General features: G+C 33.8%; 1 protein-coding gene across 6 annotated transcripts in view; it reads right to left on the bottom strand.

Annotated features, from left to right (window-relative positions):
• The window catches only part of KCNK2 (potassium two pore domain channel subfamily K member 2), a 108,876-nt gene that overhangs the window by 73,956 nt on the left and 16,541 nt on the right, over nucleotides 1-18,379 (bottom strand). For all 6 annotated transcript variants that reach the window (XM_023533234.1, XM_011364536.2, XM_011364532.2 and 3 more), the window contains one exon: nucleotides 12,409-12,526. In XM_023533234.1, the coding sequence (XP_023389002.1) occupies nucleotides 12,409-12,526 (118 nt within the window). The remainder of the gene's footprint in view (nucleotides 1-12,408; nucleotides 12,527-18,379) is intronic.

Here is an 18,379-nt window from a genome sequence, read left to right as displayed (position 1 = left end):
AGGCCAGTAGCAAACACCTCCTATGTAATAGCAAATGAGCAAAAAGAGAAAAAGAAATAGCTACAATTGTGATGGGGAAGGGTTGTGATCCAAGAATTTTATATCTGACCGAATTAAATTATCTTTCATGTGTGTAAGCAAAAGAAAGCCATTTGCAAATATGCAATTATTTATTCCACTTACATGCCTTCATTGAAAAAACTAAGGATGATATAAGCTAATTGTGAGAGAAATCCTCATCATAACAAGGTTTTTATATGGCATGCTACATTCTTTTCCTCAATGTTTAAGTGACACATTTTGGATCTTATGTTGGATAATATAAAAATTTAGATGACTGGATCATGTTGCCTAGACAAACTTTTTTTTCCTTTGCAAAAATAAAACAGTACAGTATAACTAGTAGCCATTATAAATGATTAGTATATTAAATAATGACTTTCTATATCTTTGAAGTTCATATTAAAGTCTGAGTCACTGTTTTATTTTTATTTTTTTAATTTGAAAGACTAATAAGAATTCAATGTCAGATATATTATGCCAACCAGCTCAAATTTATAAAATCCACAAGGATCACAGATATGAGCAATGTTAAAAATCTCTAAAAATCTGTAATCATGATATGATATCAACTATATTAAGCACACATAAGAAAATTACTGTAAGAAAACATGGTCATACCTATTTTCCTTTTTTACACATTTCAGCATTTTTTTCTGAATGACGAACAACTAATGATCATCAAAGAGAAGAAAGATATGACATGTTCTTAAATTGGAAGACTACACAGCTGCTAAAACAATGAAGTAAATCTTCAGGAAGTGATAAGAAAAAAGTTTTCAAGACACATTATTATGTGGCAATAACAAGGTACAGCATAGCTTTCACTTGTATAATGAAGGACCATGTATATATTAATTACACGCACGCACACTTGCACGTGTACATATATATACAAATGATTTCTAGAATAATAACAAGAAATGGAGGTCAGCTGCAGGAGGCTTACATGTCACTGTATATTTTTTATACTGCTTCTTTGTTTCTTATTTCTACGTTTAATTATGTACATGCAGTTCTTATTACATTTTTAAGTAAAAGGATACGGCATTTGATTATAAGTAAGCATATCATTAATTCCTCACTATTTGCATGCCCAGTGGTGCCATTTAAAAGTACATGATTTATTTTCTATAGTGACATAGGCAACATACCTAACTAGAGTTTGCCTTGATTTTTAGATTCATGAGATCCCATTAATTTTGAAAGGTGATTAGCACTGCATATCTTCAGACTTTCAGCAAATATTTATAAAATCCAACCAGGAACCACGGGAGAAAAACAAATTTATTAAATGTGTTTTACAATCAGATCAATGCTAATTTTCTTCTTCCTATTATTTTACACATTAAGAGTGTTTTTATTATAACAACCTCCTTTCTATTTTCATAAATCTACAATTTCTACTCTCTAATTTATTCCCCAAAGAATATATCAACTCTTTTTTCTGCACTTAAATTTAATATTCTTGAAAATTTTTTCCTAAAGTCTGAATTTTTTCAAAATTAAGTTTATTGGAGTAACATTGGTTAATACGATTATATAATTTTCAGGTGTACATTATAATGACATCTGTATGTTCTATTGTGTGTTTACCACCCAAAGTCCAGTTTCCTTCAGCTACCATATATTTGACCCCTTTTACCCACTTCACCCTCCCCCTACCACCCTATATTTGACTCCCTTTACTCTGTCTACCTTCCCCCTCCTCTTGTCTGAATTTTTTAAACCCAGAATGTCATGGATGGAGATTGGTAGCATTTTAGTGTTCTAAAATATAACATTTCTTGTCATGTTTACAGAAAACAACTCTGAATCTACAGGAGTTTGAGAGGACTGTCAATACTTGACACTATAATACCACTCAGAACTCAGCAACAGAATAAGATTTTTTTATTTTTAGCCACGTAGTTTCACATGGTTTCCTTTTAAGCTCTATGTTTGGTTCTCTAAGCAATTATTTAGTCTGCTAGCAGCTTCATGAGCATATTGCTACTATGTTTCTAATATGGTATTTTCTCTCAATTTTTGAAGTGCTACAAAAATTATATTTTTTATCACTCCGAAAAGTTGAATTATTCAAGCCAGTGGCTTTAAATCCTTTTGAAGATTATGGACCCCTTCGAAAAACTGATACACACTATGGACCCTATTTTCAGAAAACATGATTATAATTCCTTGAAGCTCATCCACATAGCTTCCAGGGGTTTACAGATATTAAGTCACAAGGCTTATTTCAACCTTTACTGAACAAAGGAAGAGAAATGAAGAATTACAGCATATTCTTTAAAAAATAATCAATATTATGTATATAGTAGTTAATTTAACATTATTAAATATATTATCCTTCAAGTTTTCATACAATCCTATGAGGCAGAAAGCATATTTATTACTATTCACCTATTAGGAAGTTATTTAAACTCTTCCCATTAAGGAAACAACTCAGAAAAGTAGTTAAATGACGTAGTCAAAATCGACAGTGAATAAATGTTAGAATCGAGACTCCAATTCAGGTCTTCTATTTACACATTTTATTATTTTCCCTTGCTTTTTACTCTTTCCTTTAGTCGCTGGTTGGCGAACTTTTCCTATAAAGGGCCAGATAATAAATATTTCAGCTTTGCAGGACATATGGTTTCTGCTGTAACTATTCAACTCTGCCATTATAGTAGGAAGGCAGCCAAAGATAATATTGAAACAAATGGGCGTGGCAGTATGCTAATTACAGTATAACAGGTGGCAGGCTGGATTTTGTCCATGGGCCATAGTTTGCTGACCCCTACATTATTCTGCCTCTACATCTAAAATAAATCCATTCTTTTCATTTATTTTCCTAAGTGGTTTGAACATTTATATCATCATAATTCTGACCTTATGAAGTGATCATTACTAAAATACTCCAAATGCTAATGGAATCCCTAAATAATATCATCAATAACAGCAAAATCTCTGCAAAAAAGCTAAGATTATAATTTTACACATTCATTTCTATTTTGAGATCGTTTCACCAAAACTATTCCACAAGGAGGTAGCTGTAGAACACACTCTCCTTCAATAACACAACCGGAGCCAATATTACACGTGAAAAGTAAAAAGTCCTATTGCAGCGATAGAGGTAAGGAGACAAAGTTTGGGAAAACAAATTAAAAAATGTGTTCCTATAATGTTTAATTAGTTTGAATATCAACTAAACATAAAGGAGAGTATCCGATTAGTATATTTGCTTATGGCAGTTATTAGGGCTGTCACCAAATATCCTTGGTTCTTCATGGTAGGATTACATTTCCCAACCCATTCCCTTGAAGTTGGTCTGGCCAATGTCCTGTGAGTGGAAACAATGTGTGCACTTATACGAAGCTCGATCAGCCAGTGCGAAATTTCCCATGCTCTCTTCCCTATGCCAAAGTGACTATGGAAGGACACAGAGAGAGGGAGCAGTATCAGAAGTCTCTGAGCAAGAAAAACGGGCAGAGCCCTCCCGTCAATCTACACTGGACATATAGTGTGAATAAGAAACAAACTTCTATTTCATAAAGCCACCAAGATGTGGGGATTGTTTGTTAAAAAAAATAACTATATATATATATATATATATATATATATATATATATATATATATATATGCATAACAAATATAGAGGCATAATTTTTTATTCACATAGAAAACAAATTTGTATAAATATCAATTTTTATCATACTCAGTAAGCTAATAGTAACACTGCAAGTTTATGTTATATATTATTTTGATGGTCACATTTTGGACTATCTATAGTGCATTAAAATAACCAATCGTCTCATTTCATTAAAATAAATACAAATTAACAAGATGTATCTATTGAAAGCTGACACTTAGCATTATGAGATTAACTGATTTGAGCAAATATTAATAAATTATGTGAAGGCAAACATTATATGCATTATAAGAATTTTAAGAAAGAATGCATTTTCTTTCTCATTAACATTAGTTATTTAAATAAATGTGCAAAAGATAATATTGGCTTATATTTAATAATAAAATAGTAAAAATTACTCTATAATAATAAAATAAAACAAAAGCAGCTTACTCTAAATTAGTATACTCTTACTCAGTATACAAACTATTTTCACATAATCTTATTTAACCTGCACGGTAATTTTGATTGTGAGAAACATTAGGCCCATTTAACAAATAAGAATGTTAAGAATAACAGAAAAACTGAGATTTGCTCAAGAATACAATCTTAGCTCACAGCAAAGACAAAAACCTAAACTTAAATTTTGTGAAAGAAAATCTGGTGTTCCTTCAACTGTATCACTCCTTTAAAAAAAATAGAGAGCTCTATTTTCATTCTAAACTGTACTATGTAAATAAAATTAGGCTAAGTGTCCTCATGAATATGTACAGCACATTATTTAGTTGTAGAATAATATTTATTAGGAGGTCATGTCTACCTCTTTTTTTAATGCATCAAATTAAGTTACCACATAGTTTCTGTTAAGTTGCCTACAGATACCACTGAAGCTCCTATAAAAACATATATTTGAACAGAAGCTATTTAGGCAGATGATAACTCATTTCACACCCAGTTTTTTTTTCTCCTCTTGCCTCTTGCCTTCAGGAATTTCACTCTGTGAGTATCTTCAATAAAGGAAACACGCTTGGAAAAGAGAGTTTTAACATACCAACTAAACTTGCCCTCATGTTTGTTTTTATTTTTAAAAACAAGTTGAAAGGGGAAAAAGTTTAAGATTAGTAATTAATGCATTTTTTGGTGACCTGTGGCTTTCAATTGTTCATATTATCAATATTTCCCCCCAAAAGTATATCAGAACCAAGAGCTGGCCACATGGAATTCCTCTCCATTTAAAATTAGTCATATCTGCATTGTACTTTATGTGCACACAAACCACAATACTCACACATGACCCTCGTTTGGCACAGGTACTTCTTTTGTAAACACCATGTTATATTTACAGTACCACATAAATAACAATGCCAGTTTTCCAAGACTAAGATTGCACAAGTCTAAAAAAATAATCAAAAGAAAATAGATTGGGAAGAAAACAAATATATAGCATAATTACTGGCTGGAAAGTAGACAGGCCCACACAAATGTAACTACATTCCTTCCTTATCAAATGAAATGCTTCAGACAGTTACAAAAAGTATTTTTCTGATAATCATCTTACCTAGTTTGAATCACATTCAGAGCCATACCTGCATATCTAGTGGTAAGTCAGATGCTTTATACAATCTATAATCTATGACAAACAATGCAGGATTTTAGGGATTGTGAAGGGTGAAAAGACAAGAAAAAAACAGATTCTGTATTTATGTATTCAGGACATAAACTTCATAACAATTCTTTACTTCCAATTTTGGGGTGATTTCTTGATCGTGACATTTGACAGTGACCGCTTTCCAAACAATTAAAAATACGTTACTGCAAACTTTTCAAAAGTATGCAGATATATATTAAAATAAATATATATATATAATATATACATATACGTGTGTGTGTGTGTGTGTGTGTATATATATATATATAATATAGGTATATTATATATATATATATATATAATATAGGTATATTATATATATATATATAGTTTCAGAATACAAGCAATTCCTGACTTGAACACACCCAAGATTTGCATAACTACTATACTGACACCCAGTGTCTGGCCCTCCTCCTCTCACTAGGATGCCCAGTCTCTGTTAGATCTATACTGTCTTGCTCTGTGTTCTTCTATTACAAACAAACAAACAAATAAACAACAACAACAAGTAAAAACTGCTTCTTCACTCCTGGGAAGATTATACCTCTAACGCTCTCAAATCCCCTTTCAACCAGCATAGGATTCTGATTACTAGGTGTTCTGAACTGAATCTCTTTGTGACTAATGTAATAAACATATGTAATGAGAAGAGAAGGTGACTAATTTATTTCATTATTGCTTTGGCATCTACAACACTATTTATGCAAAACTTCTGCTTTATTGCCTATCAAATATGATTTTACACTCTGCAAACTTAACTACCATTCATAAGACATTTTCTCTGAGAAATGCGTTTTCACTCGGAAAATAAATAAACCTATGTGAAGATTTTGAATGGCAGGAACATATGTTAATATCCTGACGTAGGTTTTATTTTCATTAATTTAAGTAAATGCAAAAAGAAACAGAGAATCAAAGACTCAAAACAATTTTTTTTTTTTTAATTTTAGCTTCTGCTATTTCGGCTGCACAACATCAGAATCATGTATTTTTGAAAAATAAGCATACACTTTCACATATTGGCATAAAGGAAGATTTAGTGAGATTGTAGAGTCAAAGATGGAAGTCACCTTGCAAAATTCTTGGCCTTTTAAGCTGCCTGAAAGAACCTTAACTTTCCTTAAAATGGGCTTCCAAAATCCAATATGCGATTCTCTGAGAATAGCCAAGAGACTAGTGAAATGCCACAGAATGACGAGTATACTAAATTAATAAGATAACACCCAACCATCTAAGCTGCAAAGACATCATCCCCTGGGAAAACACTTGCTGTCAAATTCTACACCTCTACTTCAAGTCCATTCATTTCCAAGTTCAGAGAGTGGCTTCATGAGATCGCAAAATTGAACAGAAACAAGTCTTATAGTTTTTTCCCTCATCTTTTAAGTTACAGAAAGGTTCTAGACTCCTTGCTAAGGACATGCATAAGATGTTACAGTTTTCAATATACCTTCTGCATTTCCCAAATTGACCTCTTCTAAAAAGAAGGTTAAAATCTGGAACAGTGTGTTAAAATCACTCCAAATCTTTAACTATTTTTTTTCCTAGTGTTTTTGTTTGTTTGTTTTTCTAATCAATTAATCATTATGCTAAACAGACGAAATGTGAGTTTGCAGTAAATCTGTGACAATTTGACATAACAGCTTTAGCAATTCAATCTAGGTAAAAGCAAATTAAAAGTCCTGGTGGCTGGTTCAAAATATAGAAAAACTAAACATAGAAACTACATAACTGGAATTCAATCTCTATATTCAAGTGGTAGAAAACAAGAGTCCTTTGTAACTATGGGAACTGCTATTCCAAGGAAATGCTTTTCTATAATGCTTAACATGATGCTTTGGGATCTTAAAGCTGCTGTAGGCCATGGTGGTGGCCCTGTTATTTGCATTGTGACTCTCAGAGTTCTAAATGACTGAGCGATAAGCCTGGGCAAATCTCAGCCCTGGCATTCCAATATACTTTCTGTTGGGGAAAATTTTACTATATTTGATGCCTTCAGATAATAAAATTGTCTTACATTTTATTCTAATCTTTAAATTGCATCAAAATAGAATACAGTTTCCGTGACATCGTTTTGTCAACAGCCTTTCATAGAATGTGATTTCTTATTAGCTTTAAAATAATATAAATTTAAAACACTGATAGCCCTATGGCACTATTCTCAGAGATAAGTGTATCTCCATCAGTAAACTTTCTTTTTTTAAATCATTTATCTGTCTGACTTTTCACCCTCCTTACAGCCACCTGCTTAGTTCAAGTCAACATCTCTCACGTGGATGAAGGCAGTGGCCTCACTGGTCTTCCAGCTCCCCCTTTGCCCCTCAAATGGCAGCCAGAGTCACATCATGCCTCCCTTTTAGTGGCTTCCAAATGAATTCAGAGTGTTGCCCTGACCTACTGGGTCCCACGTGCTCCGGCTCTTGTTAGTCTCGCTAAGCTCTCTTCTTCCCCAGGCTCTGCCACATGGATCCATCTTATTCCTTGAATATGCTCAAATCTGCCTCTCTCAAGGTCTTTGCCATTGCTGTGCTCTCTGCAGGAACTCACCATTGCACTCGTCTTTCCCTAGCTGCTTTCTTTCCATCCTTCAGGTTTCCGTTGAAATGTCACCTGCTCAGAGGTCCTAAAGCAGTCTCCCTCAGAACCCTTCCCACTCCCTACTCCGGCTCCGCCCTCCGCTCTCTGTCACTTCACATGAACTTCCCGCGTAGCATGTACTGCCATCGATACTGGTTTTGTGTCTTTAATGTGCTGACAGATTGTTAGTCTCTTCAACCCCACCGAGCTCCAGGAGGGAGTCTGCCCACCTGTATTCAATCCTAGTGTGTCTAAAGTAAAAAATAAACACATAAAAACTGAAGGCAGGGGACTACTAAACTGATGCTTCCTACTATAACACAACACATAAAATCTTGGTCATTTTTTTACTCCTTTCTCTTCAAGGGATTGTCTAGCACTCTTTATGAACTGTAAGCTTGCTGCCTAAATATACATTTCGATATTCAATATTTTGACTCCTTTCTCTTCATTGTATTAGTCACCAAGGCCTGTTGATTGCTGCATCTAAATTCCAACATTTTGTCTTATTCTCATCTTTCAACAGCAATTCCAAGCATCCTAATCAATATGCTTGTCCCCTCCCTTGGGTCACTTCCATGTATCCTCTTTCTGACAGGTGCATCTTCTAATGTCACTTTTAATCTGTCACTTCATTTCCCTCTCCCCCACACCCAAAAAAATCCATGTTCTGTCTTTTAGTAGATCCAAAATTCACAAAAATCAAATTATATTCAAATGTATTTTTCCCACCTGAATCAGTCAATAGTATTTTCCACTATTCTTTCAAACAAGTCCTCTGGTCTACTCAAAGACTTACTTTTCTATCCTCAAAATAAATCAAGTTCATTTCTCTCTTTGTGTTTATGCTTAGCCATGTCTTGGAGGCTTCTTCCCCTCCATCAATCGAAACCAAAACTTCTTCTTCAAGCATAGTTCACACGCAACTTCTCTAATTAAGCCCTGTCTCCTAGTTCCAGCCCGCATGTTCCTTCCCTTGTTCTCAATTCTTATAGCACTTAAACCATTGTTCCATGTAACATTTGATTATATAAGACTTATTTCTGTTATTCTTCAGTTACTTCATATGGATACATTTTATCTTGCAAATTGGATTGCAAGCAAAGACTGTGTCCTTTACACCCCTGGCAGTGGCAGAAGATGCACTGACCCAACAGGAGCTGCTTAAACTGACTCACTAATTTATAGGGTCCTGAGGATGAATCCCCTCAGCTACAAACAACAGTTGTAGATAACTTTCAGTTCCCAAACAGAGCGTACGATCTCTGGCCCTGGATCTTTCCCACGTAAACTCCCAATGCCTCCGTTCCACCTTTATTTACCTGGAAAATTCCTAATTCTCTTTCCAATCTCAACTAGAACAACATTTACTAAGGAAAAGGAAGTATCCCTTGCCCCTTCCTTACTCACTCATCTGTCCCAATATTTATGTAAAATGTCACTCCTATCCATTCCCATTAAAAGCCCTTCGATGCACCTGACACACTATATTGTAAATGACTATCTGCCCACTGGCCTCCCTGACTGGTCTGTGTGCACTTAGGCTCAAGTAGTTTATCTTTTATCTTTACAATAGCAGAGTGATCATGTTTTATTATTGTCGAATCGATAAACGAAATAAAAACGAAAAAGTTAGTCATAAAATCTATTGAAAGAGATACGAATTCAGTATGATAGGTATCAGTCTAGTGTTATGTGCTTTCAAATAAGCCACACAGCTCAAACCATTTAGAATGCCTATTTGTCTTTAACTCCAAAAGTAATTATTAAGCACCCACTACATGCCAGGCATTGGGCACACAGAAAAATCTCAAACACATAAAAATCTCTTGACCTCATAGAACTTGCTCTTGCTAGGTGAGAGAGGCAATGGAGCATGTTTTTGGCTCTGATTGAGTTGGAGCCCACAGAAGAATTCTGAGCAGAAGGTTTCTTTCTGCAAGGATGCCGACACCGAGATGATGCTGGCTTGGACCAAAATGGTGTCAGTTTGAATGGTGAGCAGTGGTCAAATTACGGATCTCCTTTAAAGGCAGAGCCAATGAACAGATCTGGCTGAGGGACTGAAAGTGAGGTATGCAAGAAAGAGAACAGTCAAGAAGGGATTTTAGTCTGTAAAACTGTAGAATGGAATTTGTGATGGGTCTGGAAGGGTATGATTTTGGAAAGAGCATATAGATATATGAAGAGGTTCTCTAAAATTAGGCCTTAAATTTTAATATTCCATTTTGTATAACTGAACTCCCCTTAGGCATTTTCCCAATGAATAGTAAAGGTCACTTGGGCTTCTTAGGCAAATTGATAACATCGAATAGAAAAATCATGCACAATTGTAGCCAATGCAGCTCCATGAAGCACTGCCTGTACCAGGCACCTTATAAAAGCCACTGTGATTTATTCTCCAAACTGTCTCAAGTTCTATTTTTAAATGACTAATACAATGCAGCTAGTGCTAGAGTTTACAATTTCTGGAACTGCTAAAAATCACTTCAAAGTTCACACAATTATTATCATTAGCAAGTATTAATAATTATACTTTGAATTTTATCAAATAATGTTTGAATGTCAAACAGACACTTGTGAAAGAACGTTTATCCTGCCCTAGACCATAATTTAGTCCAAGGTCCAAGGAGGTGGCCTTGACCTAGGAGTAAAAGACCACGGAATAAATTTGGATGACCTAGAATGACTTAACCCACCTAAGACTAAAGCTTGAGATAGAACAGTAGGAGATCCAGGCTGTCAGGCAGCTACCTAATCAACCTAAATAATCAGCTACTGTGCTTAATGCCTGTAATTTGAGGTAAGGCTGGTAATAATGGTTTATTTATTTTTTTCGTGTGTTGAAGTATATGTCTGCAAAACTTACTGAATTTGGGATTCGAAAAATGAGACTGTTTATAAACATACGATGCAACAGCAAGTCTGCATAATGACTAAGTCTCTTGCGGAATAATTTAGTGGTAGTCATGATGAGTTATAACTTGGACTTTCGAGTTTTCATTGGGCAGAAACAAACCATTCTCACTCGGTCTGTTAGCGTTTTTTCCTTCCAGACTCTAAGTAGTTTACACAATAAACAGTTATTTCCATAGTAGAAATGACCAGGATGTCTAAGCTCCACAGTTAACCTGTTATTATGGTTAAAAATCAAGGTTGCCATTCTTCCAGATTTTCACAGCCACACAACTTTTGACCTAGCTAATGGAAATGTAAGAGTAAACATAATTACTTGACCTCTCAACAAAGGCAAAAATCAACATGCTAAGGTATTTATTTCACTGGCAACTGATCTGGCAGAAAGAGGCATTACAGTGAATTCGCATAATGACAGGACACTACAAATTCTTCTCAATGGAAAATTTTAAGCAAGAGTTCATCCATAAATTGTCCATGTTCTCTTATTTAGGACTTTGATATAAAGTTCTGACTTGAAAACCTTATACACTTCATAATTTGTCAATGATATCAGAGAATAAAATGAAAACTTTTAGAATCCTAATTCACACCCCAAAATGAGCGATTAAGCCCATGAAATGAAATCTCATCACAAGCATATGTGAAGGAGAAGAACTCCCTTTTGCATCTATATTTTCTTCCACTTAAATGCCTTCATAACGATGATGAGTCAATTTCCTCCTCTATCTTGAAAATGATGCTTTAAACCCACCTCTTTCCATGAAGCAAGACAGCTGTAACCCCTCCCGGTCCCCACAGCATGGCAAGCTTGGCTTTCACTATGGGTCTGCATTTATATCCTCTGGACATTTCTTGGACACTGAATGACTAGTAGAAAAGAAATCACCTGCCTATTCTGCTGCCTTAGAAGGTACTGAGTGCGTGGATGGTCCAGCCGAAAAAGAGACCACGTTCCACTACGTGACTCTTTCTCACATTATAACAAATGCAATTAAAAGGCAAAACGGCAAAGGTTTAGACTTTAATTATTTTGTAGTCCTCATATTTCAGTGTTAATTTTTTATACATTTGTGCTACCGGAAAAATATAATGTATAAAAAGAAAAGTGCTGAAGTAATTATGATAGACACATGTATAAAACGGGAACAATCTGTTGAAATGTAAACTTAACATTTACAACTTGAAAAAGATGATCTCAAGTCATGAAAAAGAATCAAAATCTCAAATCCGTTCTTTCTACTCCAAAGAATCAAAGATGCAGGAAAATTTAAAACTTCTCGCCCCCAACCCCCAAACCATTTCAAGTCATATTTTGGCATTCCTATCTATTAGTCAAATGACTCGACTTCATTGCTCTTGAGTTTCATATGTATTTTAAACTTAACTCAGTATTTTGAAACAATAAGTAATTCATTTCCATCATTCCTTCGTTTCAACCTTTAAACCCTCTTTTCACAATCAATTTACTAAAATCTAGTTTTCTAACTTAAGTAGACCACTTTGACCAACTGTAAAAAAAAAAAAAATTCAAACAAACGAATTTTAGCTCACAGGCTGTACCAAAATTAAAAAACAAAATAAGTTGTCTCCTACCTATGGTTGTAATAACAGTGCCAGCAAAGAAGAAGGAACTTCCCAAGTCCCAGTGACTGATTTGATTGGAGGTGTTTCCTAACGGTATAATCCCTGCATTTATTGCTGCCACTATTTGCTGCAAGTTTAAAAAGAATTTTATCAGTACACATGAATCACATGGAGGCATCAAACAGCATATATTCCACCCCAGATGACTAATTAGACAGAGAATCAATTCAAAGAGAACCAACGGCTTTTTCATTTAAAGTATACAATATAGAGTAAAACTTTACACTAAAAAATGTAATAAGTTAAATTATATTTGATATCGAGTGAATGGATCTGCATGGAGTTTATCATATTGTACCAATATTCATTTATATCATCCATTAATATATTTAGTGACTTATTTGAATCGACTATAGTAATTTTTTAGTAAGCAACAGAGTTAAAATATCAGATGACAAACTACAACTTAAATAATATATAAGCTTCACTAAAAAACACAAACATTTCCAAAGTACTAATCATTTCAAATGTTAAACATATGTAGCCAAGCCTGGGTTGTGTGTAACTGTAGAGAGTACATATCAATAAGATGCAACATAGCAAGCTACCATGAGAGGGAAAAGGCCATAGCAATTCACTATCAGATGTATAGATTACAACGTCAGTCCATTAAGTCAGTCCATTTATATCTAAATTCTTAGAATCTTTACAGGTTTTTATAATTTCTATGAATATGAATATCCCCAAAGACCCATAGATGACAATCAGTCAACGATATTCATATAGGGACACTAGGATCTGGATGCTGCCTTGAGTAGAGTTGAGAGACAGAAAGATGACATTAAAATCCCTTCTTTAATTGTCGGATACTGGAAGGGGTGAAGGGGAGATCCAGAAGCATGAAATGTAGAAGAGAATATGTTAGGAGCAAATGTGTCCTAAATGAGAGACATACAGATTGTAGGAAAAGATGTTTCTGTTGGAAATATAGTTTTAAAGGTTATATAGTTTACTGGCAAATGGACAAAAAATTACACTGTGAAAATGGAGGCACCACCTGACGAAGTTACTGTCAGATGGAAAAGAGCAGGTAATCGGAGCTGAAATGCAGTATAACATCTCATTCATCTGCTTCGTTGTAATCTATACATTAAAACTATACAATGATATGTGTTCATTGTAAAAAGAATTGGACCAACTCTAATTGGAAAAAAAAACCCTCATTGGATTGTATAATGTAAATATGAGCAACTAATTGTCTATTATATTCTAATAAAACTATAAAAAAAAAACATTGAAGAACCCCAGGGGAAAAAAATTAGAAAATACAGAAAAACATAAAGAGGACAATAAAAATTATTCGTAATTCCAGAATCCAGAGATAACCACTATAAATGTATTAAGGTATCTAGTCTTGGCATTTTGCTATACTCTTTATACAGATTTATGAAATATATGAAATGTATTCTCTACTTTTAATATTATTCTGTATGCAGTTTTCCTTGTCATTACTATATTTATGCAATCACTGCCCAATATATAGACATATAGCTGTTCTAAAATGTGTCTTATTATTAAAAAAATGGTGCTGTGAACATAGTTGTGCATAAATATTTTTTTCATTTCTGAATATTTCTTCAAGAGAGATGGCTAGAAATAAATTTGCCACATTCAAGATTATGAATATTAGAAAACCCTTATTTATAGGAGCAAAAGGCTATCCAAGAACGCTGCTACAATTTACAACTGCCCCAACAATTTACAAATGCATAGAGATACTATTATTACTTATAATATTAATATTTTATCTTTACTGAACTGATAAGAATTGTTTACATTTATATATCCATTATTGTGTGTGAAATTGAACACTAATGTTTTATCACATAGTAAATGCACACAGACATACATACATGCACATATACGCACAGCACATGGTGAAACTAGTTTTGAGAAAACTGATTCTCTTTCTCTTACTCTATATCAGATAAGACAGTTTTGTCCTGATTAGGCTTCTTTTAAAAACATTTTTTTGCAATTACTAACCTATTATTCTCGCATAAACTTTAGAATCTTTTAGTTAGTTTTTACGGAAATTTTCATTTCCACAGGTTTAACATATTTCCACTGTTTGAATACATACGAAATCTATAAATTAATTGAGAAGGAACACTATCATAATAGTGAACTTCCCATCAAAGAACATGTCGTTTTTTGAGTCACCTTTAATATCTTGAAATAGAGTATTTTTATACAATTCAGATAGGTCTATGAGATTATTCTTATGTATTTGTTTTCCATATTAAATTATAACTGTTATTGTTATTGTATACACAAATATATACTGCCCATTCTCTGCACCAGCTATTCTCAAATGTTTTATTTCAAAACTACTTACATTGTCAAAAATTATTGAAGATATCAAGGAGCTTTTGTATACGTGAGTTATAACTATTGATATTTACATATTTGTTTGAATTTCTAATTTTCAAAATGTTTTGATTCATTCATGTAAAAATAAAAATAAGCCCATTATACATTAACATAAGTAACTTAATTTTGTGAAAAATAATTACGTTTTCCAAAACAGACATATATTTAGTGAGGAGAGGTGTCGTTTTATAATTTTATAAATCTCTTAAATGTCTTGCTTAATAGAAAACAGAGTCTAACATCCAAGGAATGTGCACACAAACGTTGCTTCTGCAGTCAATATGTTGGGAGAGCATATCACATAGTTTCTGGAAAACTCTACACTCATGAGACAATGAAAGTAAAAAAGGCAAAAACACCTTAGTTTTATTAAGAAAATAGCTCTGACCTCATCAAACCTTTGAGAGGGTCTTGGGACCAACCACTTCTTGAGAACCACTGCTCTATACTGAGCTCTTATTATTTGTTTTGTTTTGTTTTGTTTTGTTTTGTTTTTCTCTACATGGAAAACCAAAGTAAACAAGCTTATAGTTTACAAATAATGTCATTTTATCTCTGCATCTTTCAACAACTATGTTTTATTACTTTTTGTCTCTCATTACATTGGCCAGTATTTCCAAAGCAACATTAAATTGTTGTTGTTACATGAAATTCTCAATGGCTTTAGTGTTTTATCACCGACAATACTGGCTGTTGGCAAGAAAATGGTATTTAATTAAAGAATTATGAGAGCAAGAAAACAAAAAGGACAGATAACTAAAACTTAAAAATCTAAAAATGTCTTTGGAAATACGATAGGAATAAACACTCAAGGGATGTGCATGCTAACATTGTAAGCACAAGCTTGGTGATCTCTAGCTTTGCGACTCCCAGGAAAAACTAATGCTTCCAGTAAAAATCAAGGAAGAGGGGTGAGGGTAGGATTTAGACAGATTATAATTGCTTCCAAAGTATATTTTTGCATTTTACAGATATTTTTTCAACACATTCATTTATTTAAAAATACCTATCAATTGTTTACGGTGTTAGGCAAACGGGGAAGCAAGAGAAGTAAAAACACAGGCGGTATATAGATGAGAAAAGACAAGGCACCTCTGTAGACTCCACTCCATTAAGTAAAATTAATTATTTTATTGACTAGAAGGAAGCTAATTCCTCCAACAATTGACTTAATATATCTTTCATGGCCAGCACTGTCACTTTAGCTTGTTCTTTTGCTTGTCAATGATGAGGTACAACATTACCCAGACACTTGGATAAGGTCCACAAATCATTTAAATGCAAAAGAAGCAAATGTAGAGTTAGAAACAGCAATGTCTGGCAATGTGTGGGTTGTAAATAGCTATCGCAGAGCTGTGAGTATTGCAACAGAGGCTTGAGATGGAACAGGGAATATGTCAAATTGCTATGAGAATGAGTCTACCATGAGGTCCTTTCTCTGGAATATTCTTGTAAATTTATTTTATATTTTTGTACAAGGTTGCTTGGTCGATGTCCACAGGAAACTGAGTGCCCTTGGCAAGTGAACTGACATCTAAGTATCTCTGCAATTTCAACATCAATTCAGGCCATCAGAGCCCTTAACAAATGGCACATACAGAAATGTGCCATATTATGCAACTAAAGTAACAATCACTTCATCGATAACAAAAATTCACTTTTCCATTAAAGGCAACCTTTGTGGACAATCAAGTCATGCTGACAAGTTACAAATAAGTTGAACTGTTTATGTTAGGGTAAAGGGAATATGGGTCCCATGCATTTAATCCTAACATATGATTTCCTGAAATATTGATTAAGGAAAGGCTTCCAAACTTAAAATCTACTACAGAAATAGCATAAGATAATCTTGATCGGGTTCACATTCAATTTTGCTCTTTGGTTTACAGGTAATCATAGAATGAGCATTAAGGAAATGAAGTTGAATACATGCTTCTAGTCAAGTTTGAGCTTAAATTTAAGAAATAGAAATCTAAAAGGCTTACACTCATCAAGAAGATAAAAGTAATTACTCATAAAACTATGCAAAATCTTAGTTTCCATGACATCGATGGCTTTAAATCAAAGTTCACAGCGTTCTACTGTGTATTTGTGCATTCTTGAATTGTAAGAAGTTGATGTCTCAATGTCATCTGGCATTTTGGAACTATAATCAGCCTCAACACCAAACATTGATAAGACATTTATTTGTAATCATATGAAACTAGCACAGCCTTGGAACTCAAGGCAATCACTGACAATCATAAAAATGTTCCTGAGAGTTCAATGTTTAGGAACAACAACTTTTTGCGTGTGTGTCATAAAGTACCTAACTGGCTATTTTTTTTTTTTACTGAAGGAAAAGATATTGGAAAGTAAGCAACGCCAGGGAAGGCCTGAACAATACTCTGTTTTCAGAGTAGGTTAGACTGTAGATCTTAAAATATAAGTGACACCAGAAATTCTGATTTCACTTATTTTTTCCTTTACTCAGATGCTCAAATGTTCATGTTCATCAAAACAATACAGAATGTTCTGAATGCCTTCCTCCTCTGTTAATATCATAATCAGAATTTCATTAAATCATGTTATTATAGCTATAATCCTAAAAGTAGAGTCACAATAATTTGAACATTTTAAGCAATATAAAAATTCTAAATTGCTGGTACAAAGTATCAATACCCAATTGGATAACATCAATAATGTATGTATATCTGGTTCAATGACAACTCCTTTTAATGGGGTATTCGATTGATCTCATTCATTTCTGCTTTGAAAAAGGACATTATTTCCAATAAATTGGTATAATGGCCAAATCCACATTTATAATTATAAATATACCAAAATATGTATAATTACATAGTTCCTCAAAAATTAATATAACTATTCTCTTGATAAATTTCTGTAAGGCACACTTTTATAACTTCTTTTTTTTTTTTGGTCATTATTTCCTTGTGGGGGAACTAGTTTCATCCTGAAAGGAGGCTATTCTTTAGGGAAGGAATCAAATCACACATTCACGACACTGCATCTGACCTCTTCAACCATGTAGCAAGATTATTTTGAAAAACTTAAAGAATCCATAATGGGAAAAGCAAGATAATAAAAGATGCTCTCATTGCCAAAGAACTTTGTGAGAAGAAATAATGGTAGGTATCATTACTCTTCATTTTTATACTACAAAAATGATCTTCATCTATCAATAATATGCCTAAGGCTGCAGGACCCTTTGGCATCTCATTCTTAACCTCTGGCTATATGTCAACACCACAATTACCTAATGCCAGATCATGTAAACTGCTTTGAAAGGTTCTGGCAATAAAACCAGAGAGTATCTCAAAATGGCCTTTACTTTCACTGGAGCTGACTTCACATACAGCACCGGTGGAGCCTAGGCAATCTTGATTGGCATATTTTAATCAATTGGAAGTCACCTTTTCTTATCCATTTATAAGTGTGTGGACTTATTCACTATATTGGCCATATCAGTCTGCAGTGTTATTTACAGACATCATTTGCACAAGAACCTTCTCTTCTAACGTCAGTGACATGCAGTAGTCTTCATCAC

The sequence above is a fragment of the Pteropus vampyrus genome, unplaced genomic scaffold (assembly GCF_000151845.1).
Source record: "Pteropus vampyrus isolate Shadow unplaced genomic scaffold, Pvam_2.0 Scaffold98, whole genome shotgun sequence".
Classification (NCBI taxonomy): Eukaryota; Metazoa; Chordata; class Mammalia; order Chiroptera; family Pteropodidae; genus Pteropus; species Pteropus vampyrus.
Note: the sequence above shows the minus strand (reverse complement) of the source record. Positions and strands in the feature narration are given on the sequence as shown.